At 43.1% G+C, this 18431-nt stretch overlaps 1 protein-coding gene across 8 annotated transcripts in view; it reads right to left on the bottom strand.

Annotated features, from left to right (window-relative positions):
• Nucleotides 1–18431, bottom strand: part of ANKRD6 (ankyrin repeat domain 6) — an 85923-nt gene that overhangs the window by 25989 nt on the left and 41503 nt on the right. For 5 of the 8 annotated variants that reach the window (XM_058834541.1, XM_058834542.1, XM_058834540.1 and 2 more), the window contains 2 exons: nt 15954–16096; nt 5098–5354 (listed from right to left, as the gene is read on the bottom strand). In XM_058834541.1, coding sequence (XP_058690524.1) covers nt 5098–5217 — 120 coding nt within the window. In that variant the 5' untranslated portion in view covers nt 5218–5354; nt 15954–16096. Of the gene's footprint in view, nt 1–5097; nt 5355–5433; nt 5746–5769; nt 5797–15953; nt 16097–18431 lie in introns of those variants that run through there. The other 3 variants (XM_058834545.1, XM_058834546.1, XM_058834543.1) reach the window with 3 other exon arrangements.

The following is an 18431-nucleotide window of genomic DNA, read 5'->3' as shown; positions in this document are numbered from 1 at the left end:
GTAAATCACCTAATCCAGGCATCTCACTTCCCAGAAGGTTATTAATACACCATGAAAACAACTTATAGCAATCTGTGCATGGAGAAGGAAAAATCCCAAACAAACCCAACTTGAAGCCAGTTCATGTGCTTTAAAAGGAAAGTGTCAACAACATGAATATATATTCCAGCAGGAAAACTTTCTAATAAGATAGCCAGTTCTAACCACTAAAAGAGTGCTGACATGCAGTTAAAGGTACAGTGTTAAAAGTAAGGTATGAAATCAGAACAGGAGTTTATTTAAATATAAGGGACATGTTTTCCTCACCAAACACACCTTTCTGGGCAATTGCCACATGAACCATGCCTGCTGGCACAGTTGAGTTGGAAGACTAAAGGATTGTTTTTATTCCAGAGTGTCTGTGTGTTTCAGATTCTCTATTCAGAAACATAGGTTGAGATGTGTCTCATCTACTGCAGAACCCTAAGGAGAGGTCTTCACAAACCAGAGTTTCTGCACACATGCAGTCTTTGAGTTCTTCATACTTTAAAGGGACACTATAAACAAAAACTGTGACACTAACCAGGAGAGGAGACTGGGAAGGAAGATCAATTCCAGCATATTACATTGATTAGATGCTCCGGCTTTTGGAAGAGCACTGATCATCTCAAGATTAATCACAACCCTGCCAGAACCAGCCATACCAGATTTTATTTTTGTTCCCAGCAACATCAAAATGAGAGCAGAGTTGGGTGGTACAGCTGGACAACTGCTCCAGTGCAGGCGATGCAAACACTGGACAAACATCAAATCCCCACACAAATACACATACACACAGGTATGAATGCACATATACATGCACACACCAACCCAGAACAAACTGTGAGGAAGAGACAAGGCAATTTGGGTGCCCCTCATGCTGTGATGACAAACTTGGAACAAAACAAGCTTTGGAGACAAACTCTAAACAAGTCCATGCCACAGCAGCAAGTCAGGGCTGCTCTTGCCTTCGTGTCTTTAAGCCCACCAAGTTTATCTCTCACTGCAATTCATCCTGCCCAAAATATATAGGGGGTAGAGAGATGAAGGCAGACAGACAAAACTCTGTGTGTCTCCTCCATAAAGACATTCTGCACTCAAGGCAGCAGCAAAGAAGGGGTTTATCTGAATACACAAAGGTCCTAGCGGGAAAGAAAACATACAAACCAGAGTGTCTCCTAGATGCTCACTTCAAGGACACAACACCAAACCCAGGGACTGTTCCACATGCAGATTACTGACTTAGAAGCGTGTGAGCCTTGCCAAATATGAACTGTAATGTTTTGGGGGTTATTACAAATACAAATGAGAGACTGCTACCACTTGGGATTAATGAACCAATAAAGCAGTCAGTCATATGTTAAAAAAAAAAAGCAATTTGGACTTCTATTCAAATGTAAACAATTGCTTCATCAGGCAACAAATCATACAAATGGTCCCGTGTCACGGATTTATTGACAAAATAAATGGGACCTACTGGACTAAGGCTGCAACTTCCAACCACCATGACACACTGCTGTAGCTGTGGGGTGTATCGGGTTGCAGCCAGGCACTGTAAACAGCCACATGAACTTCAGCAGTAAAGTGCAAGGGTAGGTTTCTGTTTGCATTAAATCTGTGCTCTGACTTACAGACATTGACAGGCAGCTGTCGATACACACCAGTTAAAAGCAGAATCCTCCCAGCATCGCTGCCAGTGCATACGCACTGCACAACAAACCCATACAGGGCCTTAGCACCATAGGCTCCATGATCTTTCCTTGTGTTTATGTGTGTGTAGATACCTTTCTGCAGCTACATTCAGTTCTCCATCTCACACTACTCTTGTCATGCACAAGGACTGATATTTATTCAACCGTTCTGCACCCATAAAAAACATGCCTGTCCACGTTTTATTGGAAAGCCTGAAAGCAAAATGCTAGTCTTGTCACATTGCTCACACTGATGATTTGTTAGACTGTTCTCCATGAATAACCTGCTCACTCAAGTCAGGAGAAAGCTTCTCATTGACCTCAATAGGCATTCAGCAAGTTCCTAAGTGTTTGCTGGTCCCTTTTAATTTATCTTTATTTATTGTTTAAAACAGACACAAATAGCTTTTCAAACTGAAGGAGTGAAGAAATGTGAAAGCACCAAAATACATTTATTTTTTTTGTTTCTGTCTTAGCTTAAAAAAGAAGGAAAAGAGATACTGCTTTAAAGAACTCAACATGCTCTGAAGTTGAGATTTAAAGTACCCCAGCATTACAAAAGTGTTGCCATATTGTGCAATCATAACATGACTACTTCAAAGTTAAATCATAAAATTACCGAGTCAAAACAGAAGCACCATCTTCTGTATTTCTTTAGGGCTTTTTTTTCTGAATGATCATCCATTCTCTGCAGCATACAGATGTGGATCAGAAATACATTTAAAGCCTGCTGTGATGGGGGAACTTTTTCTTTCCCTCCTAAGAGCTTTGTCTCCATGTGTCTTCCTCCAGTAAAACCCAGAGAATTCAGCAGGAAGTTTGGTTCACAAGTACCAAATACTTTTTTTTCTTTTTTTGGAAACAAACCCCTATAACTTATAATTAGGTAGAACAAACTGAAAACTACTAATAAAAATAGAAGAAATACAGGTAAAACAGAACTAAGGTATGCATATGGATAAATTTATTTTTATGCTTCATTGTGCAATGAGTTTTATCTTGAGGGAGAAGAGGGTTCTGGGTTTCAATTTATCTGAAAGCTTTGTCTATTTTACTGCACTAGAAAAAGTCTGCCATCTAATTTCCATTCTAAAATTAAGAACCTCTGCTCTGAAAGTTGTTCTTACTTTGTGCTTGGTTCTGCTTAGTAGAAGACTGCACAAGAACCTGTTGCTGTGATGGCTAAAAAAACCATCCAGATTTCCAGTTTCAATATCCTTGAGTCTAATTTATACATCCTTGCTCTTGTGACAACCTTGTCCTTAATTTTAAACAGCTTTCTCCTTCCAGCCTTTGTGTGCCATCAGATTAGCAAGCCAAGCTCTTCCAGGCTATGTTTATACAGCCTTTGGTAGGCAAATATGCACATGCTCTCCCTTTGCAGCTGGCTAGCTGGGTGAGAGCCAGATGCAAACTCGACACTGTGTACACCTGGACAGGCCATCACAGAGCCTGAATGGATGGGCTCTGGTGAGGGCACCATGTTGGTCTCGCTCCTGTTGGCTCACACTGAGCTCAGCTCTCTGTGGCTCACAGCGTGAGAGGAGTAAGAGTCTGTGTGCCTTCAAAACAGCCTGTACACACAGCCTTGGTGCTGCTCTGAGAGGGTCCCTGTTCCTCTGTGTGCACTCCTCCACAGTCTTGCGGATCTGACTTCATCTCTTCTGAGCAGGGCTTGTCACAGGGCTACCAAGTATCTCATCTGTACCAGCCTGTGTGCTGGGATGCATCCAGAATGACAACAGGGACAGCTTTTGTCATCTTCCCTCTCTGGGCTCCACAGAGATGACACACACACGCAACTTCTAGGAAAGCATAGCTGCAGTGCTGTAGTACCTGGTGAGCTACAGGGATGGCCTCAGAGCTCACAGCTTTCCAACATAGCTGGCAAGCACATGTCTCCACAGAAACACCAGCACTTGGCACCTGGCCATGGTTTTGCTGCCAAATGAGCTTTGTTTTGATTTTCCACACAGGGCAGAACAACAAGGCAAGGCAAGGGAGACACCTATGTCATATAGGAAAGAAAAACTTGTCAACTCTAGGAAATCTGCATTATACCAAATTAACCTGATTTTGTGTTTCAAAGTCAAAGCTCCACTATTTGTTTTTTATTGTAATTAGTAGAGGTCCCTCAGCAGTCTCAAAGCTCATCATCTTAAAAAAACCCCAACAAACAAGGGAAAGAAAACCACAAAACCCTGAGCTACCAATCAGGCATGCCAGGCAAGTCAGTATTTCCTGGTCTATTACTGACTACCTTTAATAGCTGTTCATCAGCTACAGAGCTGCTTGGATAACAGAACCAAACATGGGACTTATTCATGCTTATTACATCTGTGCTTTGTATCTATCAGCAAGAGGCTACCTCTTTTGGCAAACAAAAATTACAAACACAGGTTGTCCTTGGATCACTCCAACTTTCAAAATAAATATTATCTACAGCTCAAACATTGTGAAGGTACTGAAAACAACTGTCACTGACAGATAAGCATTCTGTCTTTTCCTCTTTTTATCAAATGTGCTTTCTATCTGTAAATATTAGCTTCCATACATATGTAATGTTCAAAACCAATATGGAAACACAAATAAAAGTAGATAGGATGGAGAACAACAATTCATCAAAACAGCACACCCCAAATTCTATGTTACAGTTCCAAAGATTTGACTTACCTAGTTCTTTTTAAGGTTTTTTGCTGATCAAACCTTCTTTGCAACAGGCAGTTACCTCTCATCTTTTCTAAGATAGTATTATTTATAACATGTTGAGCATTAGGAATAGGTGAATATCAGTTTGAACTCACTTGTATCTAAGCAGAAGTCCTTTGACTCTGACTCTTCTCAAAGATATGGGGAACACAGTTTGCAACCCCCAAGTTTGGAATTGACTAAGGGACTTCACAGAACAAATCAATGAAGATGTTGGGTATAAGTGAGGCTGCTGCACCAAGAGACTCCAGCAGCAAGAAACATTTTCTGTGTCTCTTTACCCTGCCACAAGAGGTGGCTTTTCCCCATCCCCTGACCCAGGGAGATGGGTGCCCTGAACCGCCTTCCCTTGACAGTGATGAATTACTCCATTCATCAGGTCACACAGTATTCAAAAGTCAATGCAGGCTTTGAAAAATGTTGCTCCCCTCTGTCGACACACTGTGTTTGCAAGGACTAAGTGTTCATCCCAGCTGCGCCCACTGCAAAGGGTATAAACACGAGACGTGCACTATATTGCAAATTTGCGTGAGCTATTAAGTGCAAACTTTAAGGAAATCTGAACACTAACTTCAGTCACATTCAGATTGGTAAAGCTAGGAGGGCATTTTCACAGACAATGGTCTAGAAGAGTTACATTAGTTCCCAGGGCTTTTGCAAAGCATTTTTCTCTCGTTACCTTGGTAACTGCTACCTTGGCACCCCTGTTGATAAGCTGCACCACATTCTCCACTTGGCCTTTGTAGGCGGCTACAAGCAGGCGTTCTGAAAGCACGGCGACCACATCCTGCTGGCTCATGAATTAGGAGAGAAAGGTTTTCAGGTTTCTTCAGTCCAAAAACAAAGGCTTGGGATCAGTTCAAGCAGCATGCAGGCAGGCGAGGAAGGATTCCAGCTCCCTGGACAGTGATGCTATTGCTATGCCATCCATTGGACCTATGGATCAGAGAACAACACGGCTGTCAGACAGCTTTCAGAAACAGATCACTACAGCAGCTCCTCCCTGAGCATTCACCTTCGCATTGGTTTGGGGAGGGATCATGAAAACTCCTCAGAACCTCCTGAGGACACTGCACTTCTGTTCCAAAGTGGAGGGATACAGACAGTCTCACATTTTCACTGTGCCCTCATTCCCCTTGGTTAGGAAAAAAAATTCTGAAACTTTCTGAAGTTTCAGAGCTTAGCTTAACTCTGTTTCAGCCTAACTTCTACTTGTGTGGTCCCCTTTCATCCTCTCTACCCCCCCCGCCAGGTTTCCCACTCTTTAATTAGCCAAGGAGGGGATAACTACTGTTGGCCAAAGGAACAAGAATAGGTTATAGTTACTGGCTGCTGATATAAATATACAAACCTCTGCCCTGGGAGGATTGAGTGCAGTCAGCAATTAAAGGCAGCTGACTGTTCCCTCGTGAGTATAAAATGCTTCACAGCCTCCCCTGAACTATCCCAAGGACACCGCTGGGAGAGATCACAACCTGCTATTGGGAAACACTCATCTTTGCTGTCACTGAGAAATTGTGTTCTCCCCACCGAGCTGACATCACACCCCACTGACTCCAGAAACAGTTCAGATTTAGCACTCTTCATGCAAACTGTATGTTTGTCTGCCCTGGTTCCACTGACCCATCCAATGAGCCATCAGAGCAGAAAAGAGTTTTCTGATATAATTACAGAAAATGAATCCACTGATCACTTTGAGCTGTGGGATCCAGAACCTGCCCAGTTTGGGAAGATTTCAGTTTTATCTGTCCTTTTCTCGCTTTAATTATTTAATTGTTTCAGCACAGGAAAAACATCTTCAAAATATCCAGTGTATTTACAAATCATTTGTCATCCCCTCTTGAAATATCACTGCACTGAGATCTAACAACCACCAGTAGTAAACAGTCTGCATAGTGGAAGAGTAATAGGTACAGGGTCCAGATGATCTTGGAGATCAATACTGGAATACAATGTCTTTCACCCTTATGCCATCCTTTAAATCCATCTCAGAACAGCAGCAACTAAAGCTGTAGGTTAATTTGTAGTAGTAGACAGTAACAGAATTTAATTTGCACTCCTAAGGTAAGTTATATTAATAAATCCTGGAACACTTTATAAGCTTTAATTCTTGTAATACCCTTCAAGGTGAACAATATGCAGAATATTACATGCATTTTAGAAAAAGGCCCTTGAAAGCATAGAGAAGTTACTGCTTTCTCTGAGATCAATAGAAAGTTATGTCAAAGCCAGTAAAAACTCCAGGCAACTGACTCTTGATTTCTAAGGATAAGCATTAGGCAATACCATTTCCAGGTAAATTATTCAAATTAGCTTTTCCTCATGTTTCTTTTCCTTTCTAAGTGCAAACATGTTTGGAGCAACATAGAAATAGCTGCACATTTATTCAGAGAAACCAGACAAAATGTTTCTGGGCCTCAAAGTCAGCACAACATAGGACAACAGAGGAGTGGTGTCGTACCCTGTGCCACTGGACTGCTTTCACCCACACCCTCAGTGTGATGGACACAGTATCCTGGTAACATGGAAAATAGGGAAGAAAAACCCCTCATGTTCTTCACTAGCACATCATACCCTACTCCTCTGGCAGAGAGCTGTACACACTATAGTACAAACCATTTAGAAAGCGCCAAGAAACACAGATGGCCTACACTTAGTAATTTGATCTGTGACAAACAATGCAAGTTTCAATCTTACCTCCTCAAGTATTTGATTTCCAGTGACTTGTGCTTCTGAAGCAAGCAGAACACCCATCCTCCCTCCATACCCCCCACTACCCACCCATGATTCCAGCTCCCTGCTCCAAGCACATCCCTGACTATCCCATCACATCTCAAAGTAATGCTTCCATAACCCAGGAGCACACCCCAGAGCTCCCCTCCATGACCAGTACACGGTGCAGGGCACACCTTAGAACTGAGCTTTTCAGGCAGAGGGTGGTGTGCTTCTGTGCCAGCCCCTGCCTGTGCAGTGGTAGTTTCCAGGTGAACTGTGCCATCACTTGTTTGTCCCCAGCCTTACCCCTAAGCTGGCTGCCAACACTTTGGCTGGAGGCATGTACTGACATATTAAAACATCTCTGGTCAGAACCTGCTTGGTTTTCTTACCTTTTAAATTAAAAAAAAAAAGACAACAAAAAAAACCCCATGAAAACAATGCAGTGACATTGTCACCAACAGAATTGCATATTCACTACAAAAATCTCAGTCTCAATGTGGACACACTGACATTTCTGAGCAAGTTTGCAGAAGCCATAGATGCTCATCACATCCCAGCCACGCCACTACAAAGACACTAATACCTCAGCAACAGAGGGCTGCAAAAGTTTGGATAAGCCATGCAAGGTAAATGCTGGAAATCATACTCCCTAATTTAACCGTTCTCCCTCTCTCTTACTGCAGCACACTGAGATCATGGGCCTCCTCCTGCCTTGCCCTGCCACGCTGGAGGGATGGACTGTGACAGTGGCACTGCTATCATGGAGTTTGCTATCTGATCTTTTCCACCTCTTGGATTGTACCTAAAAGCACAGCAAGGAGCTGATTCAGCTATTGGTCTTTTAGGGGCATCTTCCACTTTGCCAGGTCTCCAGAGGGTGTTGGTCCATTCCCAGAGGGCAGCCACAGCACAAGCCTGGCTCCTGCTCAAACAACAGGTCATATTCCCTACCACATCTACTTTACATCTCCTCAGCTGGGATTATCTGCAATTCAGAAAAACACGTCCAATTAGAATAGGAAGCCCAGACAACTGAAAGACCAACTTTCCTTTTCTCCTGAGCTGGTAGAAAAAGGTGATGGGTGAAGATAGGAAGTGGGAATAGCCTTCTCATTCCCTTCTCCAGGGACCCATCCCCAACACAGTGGCTACACTGTCAGTGGCATCGCTGCCCCCAGCTTTAACTCTCTACATGCCTCAGACACACAGAGCATCTTTCTTTGACCACGTCTGCAACCCTAGCAGCAGGAAGAAGGTACCAGATGCCCAAGGACTGCAATTAAAAGCTTGACTGCTCCTTTCACACCCAGATGGTGCAAAATGAACCCGACAACACGATTACAGGCACTGCATCGCATCCCTGCTGCCAGCACCTGCTGCCCAGAATTAAATCCCTCATTATCGCCCCCAAGATCCAGAAGCTCAAGGGAGGCAGAGAGCATGAGAATATTCAAGCCTTATGCCTTCAAAACAACAACAACAACAATTATTTTGCTTTAACATATTTTTAAATGAAAAACAGCCATCTCAGTGCTTCTTTGTTTAAGATCAGATTACTTACCTGGGGCGGGCTGGGAAAGCAACACCTACTTCCTAAGCCTCCCCAAGGAAACTAGCCAGATGTGATGCCCACAGGTTCAGTTGCTTTGCTGTGGGTTGATCCCTTCCGAGGATAATGTTCTCACCCCATCAGTGGAGCGTGGAGAAGGACAGGCTGACTGTGGATTAGTGCTCCCAATCGGCAGCTGCAAGGCACCGTCCCCAGGCACCGAGGTCCAGCTGCATCCCCACGGATTATGCTCCCAGCTCACTGAGCCACACTGCCCTGTGGATGTTTAGGAGATGTCTGTCTGGGGTGGCACAGCACCGTGTGGGTGGGCAGCTGGCTGCTCAGTGGCAGGGTTGTACAACTCTGTCCTCTCTCCCATGCAACTGGCAGAGCTGGCAAAAAACACTCTCTGCACCTTTCCCCTCCCCAGCTCCCTCCCCTCCAAACTGCTGCCAGGCTGCTCCACTGGCCGTAGCGCCTACACGTCAGTAACAAAAAAAGCACAGGAATGAGGATTTTCAAATCCAAAGCCAAAGGACAGTCCAGGAAACATCAAACATCACAGATACTGAAAAGCTAGGAAATAGACTCTCCTAAATTCACACGAAGGGTTAAAACCAGCAGCTTCCTCGCTGTGGGAAGAGAAAAAAGCCAAAATTATGAAAGATTTAGGAGCTATGAGCTAATCAATTTCAAGAAGTTCCCTGTGCTAAATGGAAAAGATGAAATGCCAGAGCACAGGTCATTCTCAATGCAATCACTAAGTTAAATTAGTATTTGAATAAAAGAATGCTTACATAGCTAACAAAAAGTTTCCATGTGTTCTGAGGTAAAAGATGAAATGGGAAAAAGAGAAGAAAGTACCGCAGTTTTTCTGCAAGGGATCCTAAATTCTCTTTTTTAGTTTATCACCAGAAATTATGCTGAATAGAATAGCAGAATCATAGAAGAACAGAATCTCCTGAGTTGGAAGGGATCCACAAAGATCACCGAGTCCAACTCCTGGCCCCACACAAGATGGCCCCAAAAATCCCACAGTACGCCTGAGAGCTTTGTCCAAATGCTTCTTGAACTCTGGCAGGCGTGGGGCTCTGGCCACTTCCCTGGGGAGCCTGTAGTCCATGAAAAAACCTCAGCACTTGGTAATTTTACTTTATTCAACATAAACAATGGAATAAAATTAGTCTAAATTATTTTGGAATACCCCAATATTAAGATATGCAGCCAGACATTTTTTAATGGGAGAGTAGATAAAAGCTACTAATTTATAATAATAGTCTTTCTAAGAAAATGTCCTACATCTAAATGCTGCTCATCTCTTTTTTGCTTGACTCTCACAGTAAAACGGGTTTCTTTTTTTATTAGTACACAACAGTATAAAATCTATAAAATGCTCTTTTTCTCATCCAGCCTTTTTGCAAAGCAGTTTGTCATACATAAAATACGACGTAAACACTACGATTGTATTCACTTTAAAATAACAGCATTATTCAGCAGAGTGGATTACTGCATTAGAAAGAGTGGGTTTCCTGGAACTCATTTATCACTTACTGCAGGATGCTGATATATCTGCCATTTCTCTCCGCTGACTTTAAAAGGGTTTGTCCAAGGCATGCAGGAAACCCTTCCCTTTCAGTGATTTTTCTTTAGTTCCATCATGGATCCAGTATAAACTACTCAGGAAAAATATCTATATATTTTGCTAAAGGGAGGACATTGCCTCTCACCCCTTCCTGCCCCAAAATACAGTTAAAAACCAGTCAAAGGTGTAATTGTGAAAGCCAGCAGCAGCTTTATCTGGAAAACAGTAAAGCCCCCCACCAGGTCAAGAACAATGTGCTTTTGATTCACACTTTTCTTCTTTCCTTTACAACATCATCAATACTATTTTTGGAGTTAGGTTTTATACCAATCAACATTTTGAACTGGACATCTACACAGACTTTTAGTAGATTACATGTTGGGCTCGGGGGAGGGGTGGGGCTTACTGTTCCCATTACATATTTTATTGTGGCAAGTACAGTCATTCAGTTTTCATATGGATAGCTGCATATTCATCACCCCATCACCACTGTCTGGGACATCTGAAAACATTTCCTGAGCTTTTTTTTTTTTTTTTTTTTTTTTTTTTCCCACTTGTTGCTATTAATTACTTCAACAATGACTATTTAGCAGCCTCCCAGGGAGTATCTGCCTGACAGTTGCTCATCAGGCTTCCCACCACAACCAGAGCAGACTGACTGATGTCACTGCTCCGCTGCAGGTGGCCGCCTGCAGCGGCTTCCCCAACTGCTTTGTCCAGTCCATCTCCGTTGTCTGGCCTCCACTGCTGGCTGTACTCAATGTAAACCCTCAGCTGCCTGGCAGCTCTCAGGCAATGCCTTGGTACCATCAAAACCAACCTCCAGAGTTGTACCTGCCAGGCAGAATGCTCTTGGGGGGAGGCATGGACACATGGAGACCAGCAATGAAGATCAGAGGCAGTTTCAAGTCATTGCTTAGACATAACTAATCTTGTATGAAAACAATTGGTTTTTTTCCCCTCTTACTTACCTCTCTGCCATGTAGCCCTGACCTCCTTTATGCAATACACAAGTTATATACTTACCACTTTCCATATAACATGATTTGGGGGTTTATTTGGCTTATCTCATTGAAGTTTCACAGCTTTGTTACTCCCCACTCTTTCAACACCTGCATACACACACACACATGTCAAAACCACTCAGTACAAATAAGCTCAACTCTCAGCAAGCCCTGTCAGTTGAGCACTATTTACATGACAAAACAATATCTATTGTTTGATAGGGGACAGTACCAATGTGCAAACACACATGCATGACATATCTGCTCCCATTTGCATAAAACCAGTTAGGAGATCTTTCCAGCTGACTGCTGTTCAACAGAAGTGCCGGAGCCCAACCTTGGGAACAAAGCAGACACACGGCTGTGCTCATGGGAGAGTGGGGGTTTATGTTACCCTCATACACAGTGGGGCTTCTGGATGGGAGAACTGTCCCTCATCATCACCTTCTGTGCAGGAGCCAATTAAAATGACTGCAGGACCTCACTGTGAGCAGAAAACGCCATAACCCTTTCCACAACCAACTCCCTCTCCTCCACTGTTCTTCTCGGTTCAGATTATCTTTACCATGGACAGTATCTATCAATCAGTTTGGAGACCCTGCTGCTGCCATGTCAGAGGGCTGGGACAGAGGTCTCCTCCTGCTCATGTATGACCTGAACCTGGCTGACAGAGCACAGAAGAAAAGAACACATTTACCAGCTTCAAAATATTTTTTAGCTGGCAAAAGAGCACTGGAGATGTTGTTCCTCTTCAAGAGAAACATGACTTAGGAGCTGCCAGCAGCGATGACACAGCCCCTCCTGCACTCTCACAGCTGATGTCTTGGGAGAGCACTGGGAGATGCAGTGAGGTAGGTGGACCAGTGCCACCCAGTTCAGCACTGAACCATGGAGACAACGTGATGTTCGGATATTGGCACAATATTCCTCAATACTGCTAGGCTTCTGGCACTAGAGCAAGAGTCTGGCAGGCAGTGTGTCAATTAAAAGCTTAACAAGGCTCAAGCTGAAAGTCAGTGGATGAAATCTTAAGGATGGAGTGGCCAGGGTGGGAGGGCTTTGTATTCAGACAAGCATGGGTGGAAGTGCTGAGTAGGTCCACTGTAACCCCCAGAGAGGTGTGTGCCCCTGTTATGGTGCACACCATTACCATCAAGAAATCATGATTTTTTCAGTTGCCTCCCACCACAGGGTACTGCAACAGCAAGAGGAAGCACAAATATCCAGGGATTTGGCACACCCTGTAAAATGGGCAAGTGCGAGAAACCGAGCACAGCAGAGAAGCAAACTTGGAGGTCACACTTTGTCGCATGGCATCACCCCATCAGTCAGCACAGCTGGGAGAGTAATTCCCTTTTCCTAAACCCATGCACTGATCCCCCAGAGCTGCTGTTCAGAAGCTGGCTGTAACTCCCAAGAAAAAAACATTACTGATGAGATAAATTAGCTGCATCTGATTCACACAGGGAACTGCTTTAGGAAATATCCCAAACCTGCTAAGTCTGCCAGAGGGCTCCCTCTGACCTCTGCAGATTTTGGAAGTGACCTGAAGGAACTGGGGAGCAACTTTAAATCATCTCTGAGGAGATCCTGGTAAGGAGAGAAAGTGTATGTTTAGGGACTTTATCCTACCCTACCTATGAGTTTGGGCCAAAGACAGCAAAGACTCTGATGCAATGCCTCCACACTGCACACCTCCATGGTGCTCAGTGTTTTGGGTTACACAGCAGTAGCTGAAGGGGACAAAATTTTTCCTCTTGAGACCATGGGTTCAATTCTGCTTTGGTAGCCAGGTCAGGTCAGCAGCCAAAACTGCTGTTTCCTGGCTGCGCAGGATCCTACACGACACCCACAGAAGGTCTCTACTCCAAGTCTAGTGAAAAGATGTTCATAAATGACAAAAGGATTCCAACACATTTCAAAGGATACATTTGCCAGCATTCTCAGCAAATTGACTGGACTGCCATGTGAAGGCATGTAAGGGCACAGAAACTGGGGCAATGAACAGAGACTGTCAGTGTTGTACCCCAGACAATTACAACACTCTCTTCCCCACAAAAAAAGCTGGTTTATCAAAATGATACCTAAAATTTAACTGCTATATCAACAAACATAATGAAACATGCAAGATCACTCTAGAAGATCCCTGTCCCCCTTCCTTCTTCCATTTCCTTCACTGCTTTCTTGTCTAGACAAAACACTGGAGTTTTGGTTTTTTTGCCACTCCCCTCTAGATAACTTATTCCAGTTCTCTGCCCATTCATCCCCTGACATAGCTCTTTTGAGGCTTGGTACTCAAAACCACACAGAATATTTGCAGAGGGGTCTTGATGTAAGCAGCTCTAAAGTGAAACCTGGTTGCAAGGAGAGAAATACTGAGCTGAATATGTGTGCTTAAAGAGGAAATGTCTGCTGGACTGTGGGCCTGGGAGCCAGCAGCATCCTTGAGAAGTGCAGTCAGCATCTTTGAATGGCAGCTGGGTGTCCAGAAACCAGAGGCAGCCTGAGATACCATCAAGAAGTACAAAACCAAGGAACTTATCATCTGAAAAGGTGAAAGAAGTAGGAAAGGTGGAAAAAGGGGAAGACATCCTGAGAAAATAAGGTTCAACAACTGCCATTAGCTGTTCTAACTGCAAGAACAGGAAACAGTGGTCTGAGATGTGAGAAATCATAACCATCGTCTACTGGTTCTCCCTGCAGAAAAATAGAAATTAACAGCACCTCTTGGCTGTTGAGATGAGTGTGTTTTAACACCCTTTAACATCTCTGTGCCATAGAAAGGACGTCCTTTTTATCCAGACTGGAGCTTTATTCTCTGGTTATTTCCCACACTGCTTGTGGTTTTCCTACACAGGTTGAGCTCCCTGCACAAATTTTCCACAAGATCTTCTAGACAAACTCTTTGCCCCTCACTAGGGATGTCTGGCTGACTTTCAGCTTCGTGACAAGACTCATCATTGATGTGAGACTCTGCCTGTTACTTTAGGGGTCTTCCCCTGGGACCACTTCTGTATTACAGAATCCCTGAAACCCCCTATGGCTGAAATCTTCTTATTCCCATAGGCCAGTTAACCCTTCAGGTCATGACAACAGCACAGTTAATAATTCCCTCTGATCTTCTCTACAGATCAGTTTCTGCATTCCAGAGCCCTGGAGCTGGGCTTTGCCTTATCCTTGCAACTGCATCAGACAGATCAAATTCACTTCCCAGCACATTCTAAATTCTCAGAATTATTTCTGCAGCTTAAACAGTAATTCTCTGCCTTGTAGGAATCAGAGATCCATTCTTACAGTGTAGTACTTGGCACTCAACAGAGTTTAATCCTCTTGATTTTGGACCTAGTGGAGCTAAATCCCTGTGGACTTCCTCTCCTTTTGAAGTTCCTGCATTTCCTCCCTATTCCACCTTCCCACACTGCTTAGAGGTCCTTTGTGTCCCATCACCCTATTTGTGAATTGAGGGTTAAATGCTGTTTCTATTTTTCATAAGCTGAGGGCACCAAGAAGAACACAATTGAGTGTGACAAGTCCAATGGTCCTGGTTTTAAGACTCGTTTCTCTGTAGTTACACAATCAGGAGGGGCAGAAGCAGTACCAAAACCCACAAACATCTCAGGCAGCAACAGAGAATGTATCTACCTGGAAACCCTTTTATATTGTATTAAAGGATTGTTACATCCTGTTTTACAACATGCCGCCGTCCCCTCAGGAATAAAGCAATAACTTTCATTAGCAGCATCCCACAACACAAAGTACCTAAATAAGTCAAATGTTTGAGAAAAACAAGTCTGGGGGATTAAAATAACTGTAAAAATAAAAATTAAAAAAAAAGGTGTTTTCCACACATTCTATGGGCTGTATGCATCGCAGCAGATTACATTTTTTGTTGCTTTACTGTATTGTTCTATTAACTTGGAGATATCTTCATGCTGATGGCCTGGCTGATCTTGCTTTCCTGTTGGCTTGCAAGGGTGACAGTAGACAGCTGTGCAGGGATTATCTCAATGGAAAAAATCTCTGGTGAAACAAGAAGGTGCACTGGTGATAGCATGATAATGAGGGATGCTTTACGAGGGAAAAGACTCTCCTTGGACACTGACAGTTAATAGTTCTCATATAACTCACTCACCTCTTCAATCAGAGGTGTCCATCAGGGAAGCTGAGGACAGTGGGACCAAAGAGCTGAAATAAGCAAGCACCCTAACTTAGCATGGGAAAACACCCAGATTGGAAAAGAAATGCGAAAATGAACTGGTGCAGAAAGTATCAGCAAATCTGAGTAATGACTTATCTCCTGCATGGACTTCAGAAATTACATCACACTCTCCGGTCTAATTTTCTCAGCCCTAGTCAGTGATCCCAAAAGAACAGCTAGTCCTCTAGCATTAAGAGTGCCTTGCTTTCCAGAAACAATGAAACACTGCCTCGAGCCACTTGTCCTCAAAAATGCAGCTCAGCAGAGGTGTACAAGACAGCAGAGGAGGCAAGGAACTACACACCCCAAAGAACACAGCAGTGCGACGTAAGTACCATAACCCGATGCCACAGGCTCAGTCCAAGCTCTTTGTCATCCCTAGTTACCCAGGAACTGGAATGCATTTCTAAAATGCAAATCCATGTCATTATTTTTATACATTTTAGACAAAAAATCTGAAAGGTCGCATTTGTTTTCTACTCACTCTTAAGGATCTACAGTTCAGTTTTTTCTGATGAACATTTTATAGCTGTGTCTTGCAAGGCAACCTCTGGAGAAGGACTATGTAGATTCCAGCTTCAGCCTTTCCCAGATGTGATGACAACAGCACGTTTCTCTACACTGCTCCTGGGTGAGGAGAAACACATCATAAGTGAAGCATCACAGAAGACTGAAAAACACAGAAATTTACTACCAGTGTTTTCTGAGTGCTCAGCTGCCTGCATGCACCTGGGCAAACCCAGGGGTTTCCTCCTGATGTTTTTACACCCACTTCCCATTATAAACAAGCTCCAACCACAGCTCTCTGGTTTGGTTCCCACTGACCTCTGAAAATAAAATTGTGCAGCTCTCACTTTCCTCGTAAGGACGAGGCAAATGCAACAGAGACCTTCATTTCTTCCCAGAAATCACGTGACAAGTCAATAAAATCAGGAAAGGGACAAGTTCACAACAAAGTTCAAGAATGATGGAAGTCACTTGGCCTGCATGAACTTTTGAGAGCTGAAAACTGCTAAGGATAAATAATCTCTCTTGATCTCTGAAGCAGAAATCATTGCTGAAATGCCAGTTCAGTGACTTCAATTAGAAAATGCTGTTGGAAGACCTTACCATCCCTCTTTCCTACTAATTAAAATCACCACATAATTTAGCTGCTTTTGCTATCCTTTTTCGTAATACATCTAGATCAGCAGATGTGTTTAAGTACAGAAACCACCTGACAATACCTAAAGGCATTGGGAAACTAAGCACTAGTTATGTCTGAGACTTGACCTTTTGGTACTGTTTTGCTGACTGTTGTCAATGACAATGTCACTGTCTTGTGAATACACCTTGCTGTTTCATTTTAACTGGAAATACCAATTGAAATATGAAGAACCAAATAAATAAACTGTATTTAAACTACAGGTAGACTCTCCACAGTCACGTTCAAGATGATGTGCAAAAAGACATAGGTTAAAGTGAGAATCAAGAAATGTTACTTGGAGAGACATCTCCAGAGCTCATCCCTTCTTACAGCTTGGATGAACTTATATATGCTACTTCTGTTTAGGAATAAATGGTGTGCTCTGAAAACAGGTTCCTAAAATGTCTCAGAGGTGGTACAAGTTCCATAGGTTACGTGCTGTTACAATTTCATGTAGGAACTGGAAAAATAGAAAGTTCTTTAAAAACAAAACCAAACCACAAACAAACCAGAAACATTCATGCAGAAACGCAATTAAGTCTAATTCAAGATAATTTGATTAGCTGTATCAGTCCATTCACCCCCCCAAGCTGATCAGGAACACAGCTACTGTGATTTCACTTGGGTATCTTATCTCCTATCTATACTCTTTGAACACTGCATACTAACAGATGTAGCTGCACACCAGTACAAATAATCTATCTGGCAAATAGTACTTATGTATGAAATTAACATAACATGCTGCTAATTTACACATTACTTGTTAAAGACGACTCACAATCTGAAACTCGGTTCAAAGAAAAGGATCCAAAAGAATCTATTTCAATCTGAAATAGATCCCAGTTCTGCATTTGTGAGGAAAATCAAGCAGCAGCAATTGGACAGAGCAGCAGATGGTGTAGGAGGGATCCAGCAGCAACGCCGTGGACAGTTTAAGAGCCCAGGCACGCTACCCAACATCTTGGATGAGATCAGAGAGCAAAAGCATGGGCAGGACTTCAAGAACATCAGGGACTGCAGACAGATGACAGCTGATGTGAGGCTGAGGAGGAAATGCACATTGTAACCTTTGGTGAGGAAGAGGGCAGGAAAGGCACTGCCCAGAATGAAATGCGCAAAGCCAGACTGGAAAAGTCACTGTACCACCAACAACTACTGACAGCACATTGAGCAATAAGGGGAAGAAGAGAATTGCATAAGGTATCTAGAAGAGCAAATATAACTGGTGATGGTCTGATGTTTTTCACGCTGGAAGAGGCTCAGATGAGCTGGTACCGCTTGCAAAACCAGAGGAATGAGTGAGGGTGGATACTATGAGAAGAGATGAAAAAGCAGTGAAATGGCCTGAGATTGTACATGATCATCAGGGCAAGTGGAGGGGTTAGCAAAGGAGAGAGGGCAAAGAACTTCGGCCTTTGCTGAAGAATGAAAGGCTTCTAAGAAAGGAGAAGAGAATGAAAGAGAATGAAAACAATTTCTTTTGCCAGTATTCTCTTCAAAACAATTGCTGAGTTCCTACACTGAGAGAAAACTGGAGGGAGAAAAAAGGGAATCTCCCAGGCACAAGCCCACGCGATCAAAAACCTCACTGGGGCTGTAAATATTTACAATAAATTACTACTTCTTTATAAACTGTTATATTTGCTTAGTGCACATGATTTAAGAAATACACAGGTATTTCCCAAAATACACTCGTCTATTTAGGAGGAGGTGTTTCAAATTTTCTTTAGGTGGGAATAGAAAGTTTATATACTCCTTTTTTTTTTTTTGTATCAG

This window comes from Poecile atricapillus, chromosome 3, assembly GCF_030490865.1.
Source record: "Poecile atricapillus isolate bPoeAtr1 chromosome 3, bPoeAtr1.hap1, whole genome shotgun sequence".
In the NCBI taxonomy this organism is placed as follows: domain Eukaryota; kingdom Metazoa; phylum Chordata; class Aves; order Passeriformes; family Paridae; genus Poecile; species Poecile atricapillus.
The sequence above is the reverse complement of the archived record's forward strand: the minus strand, read 5'-3'. Positions and strand labels throughout refer to the sequence as shown.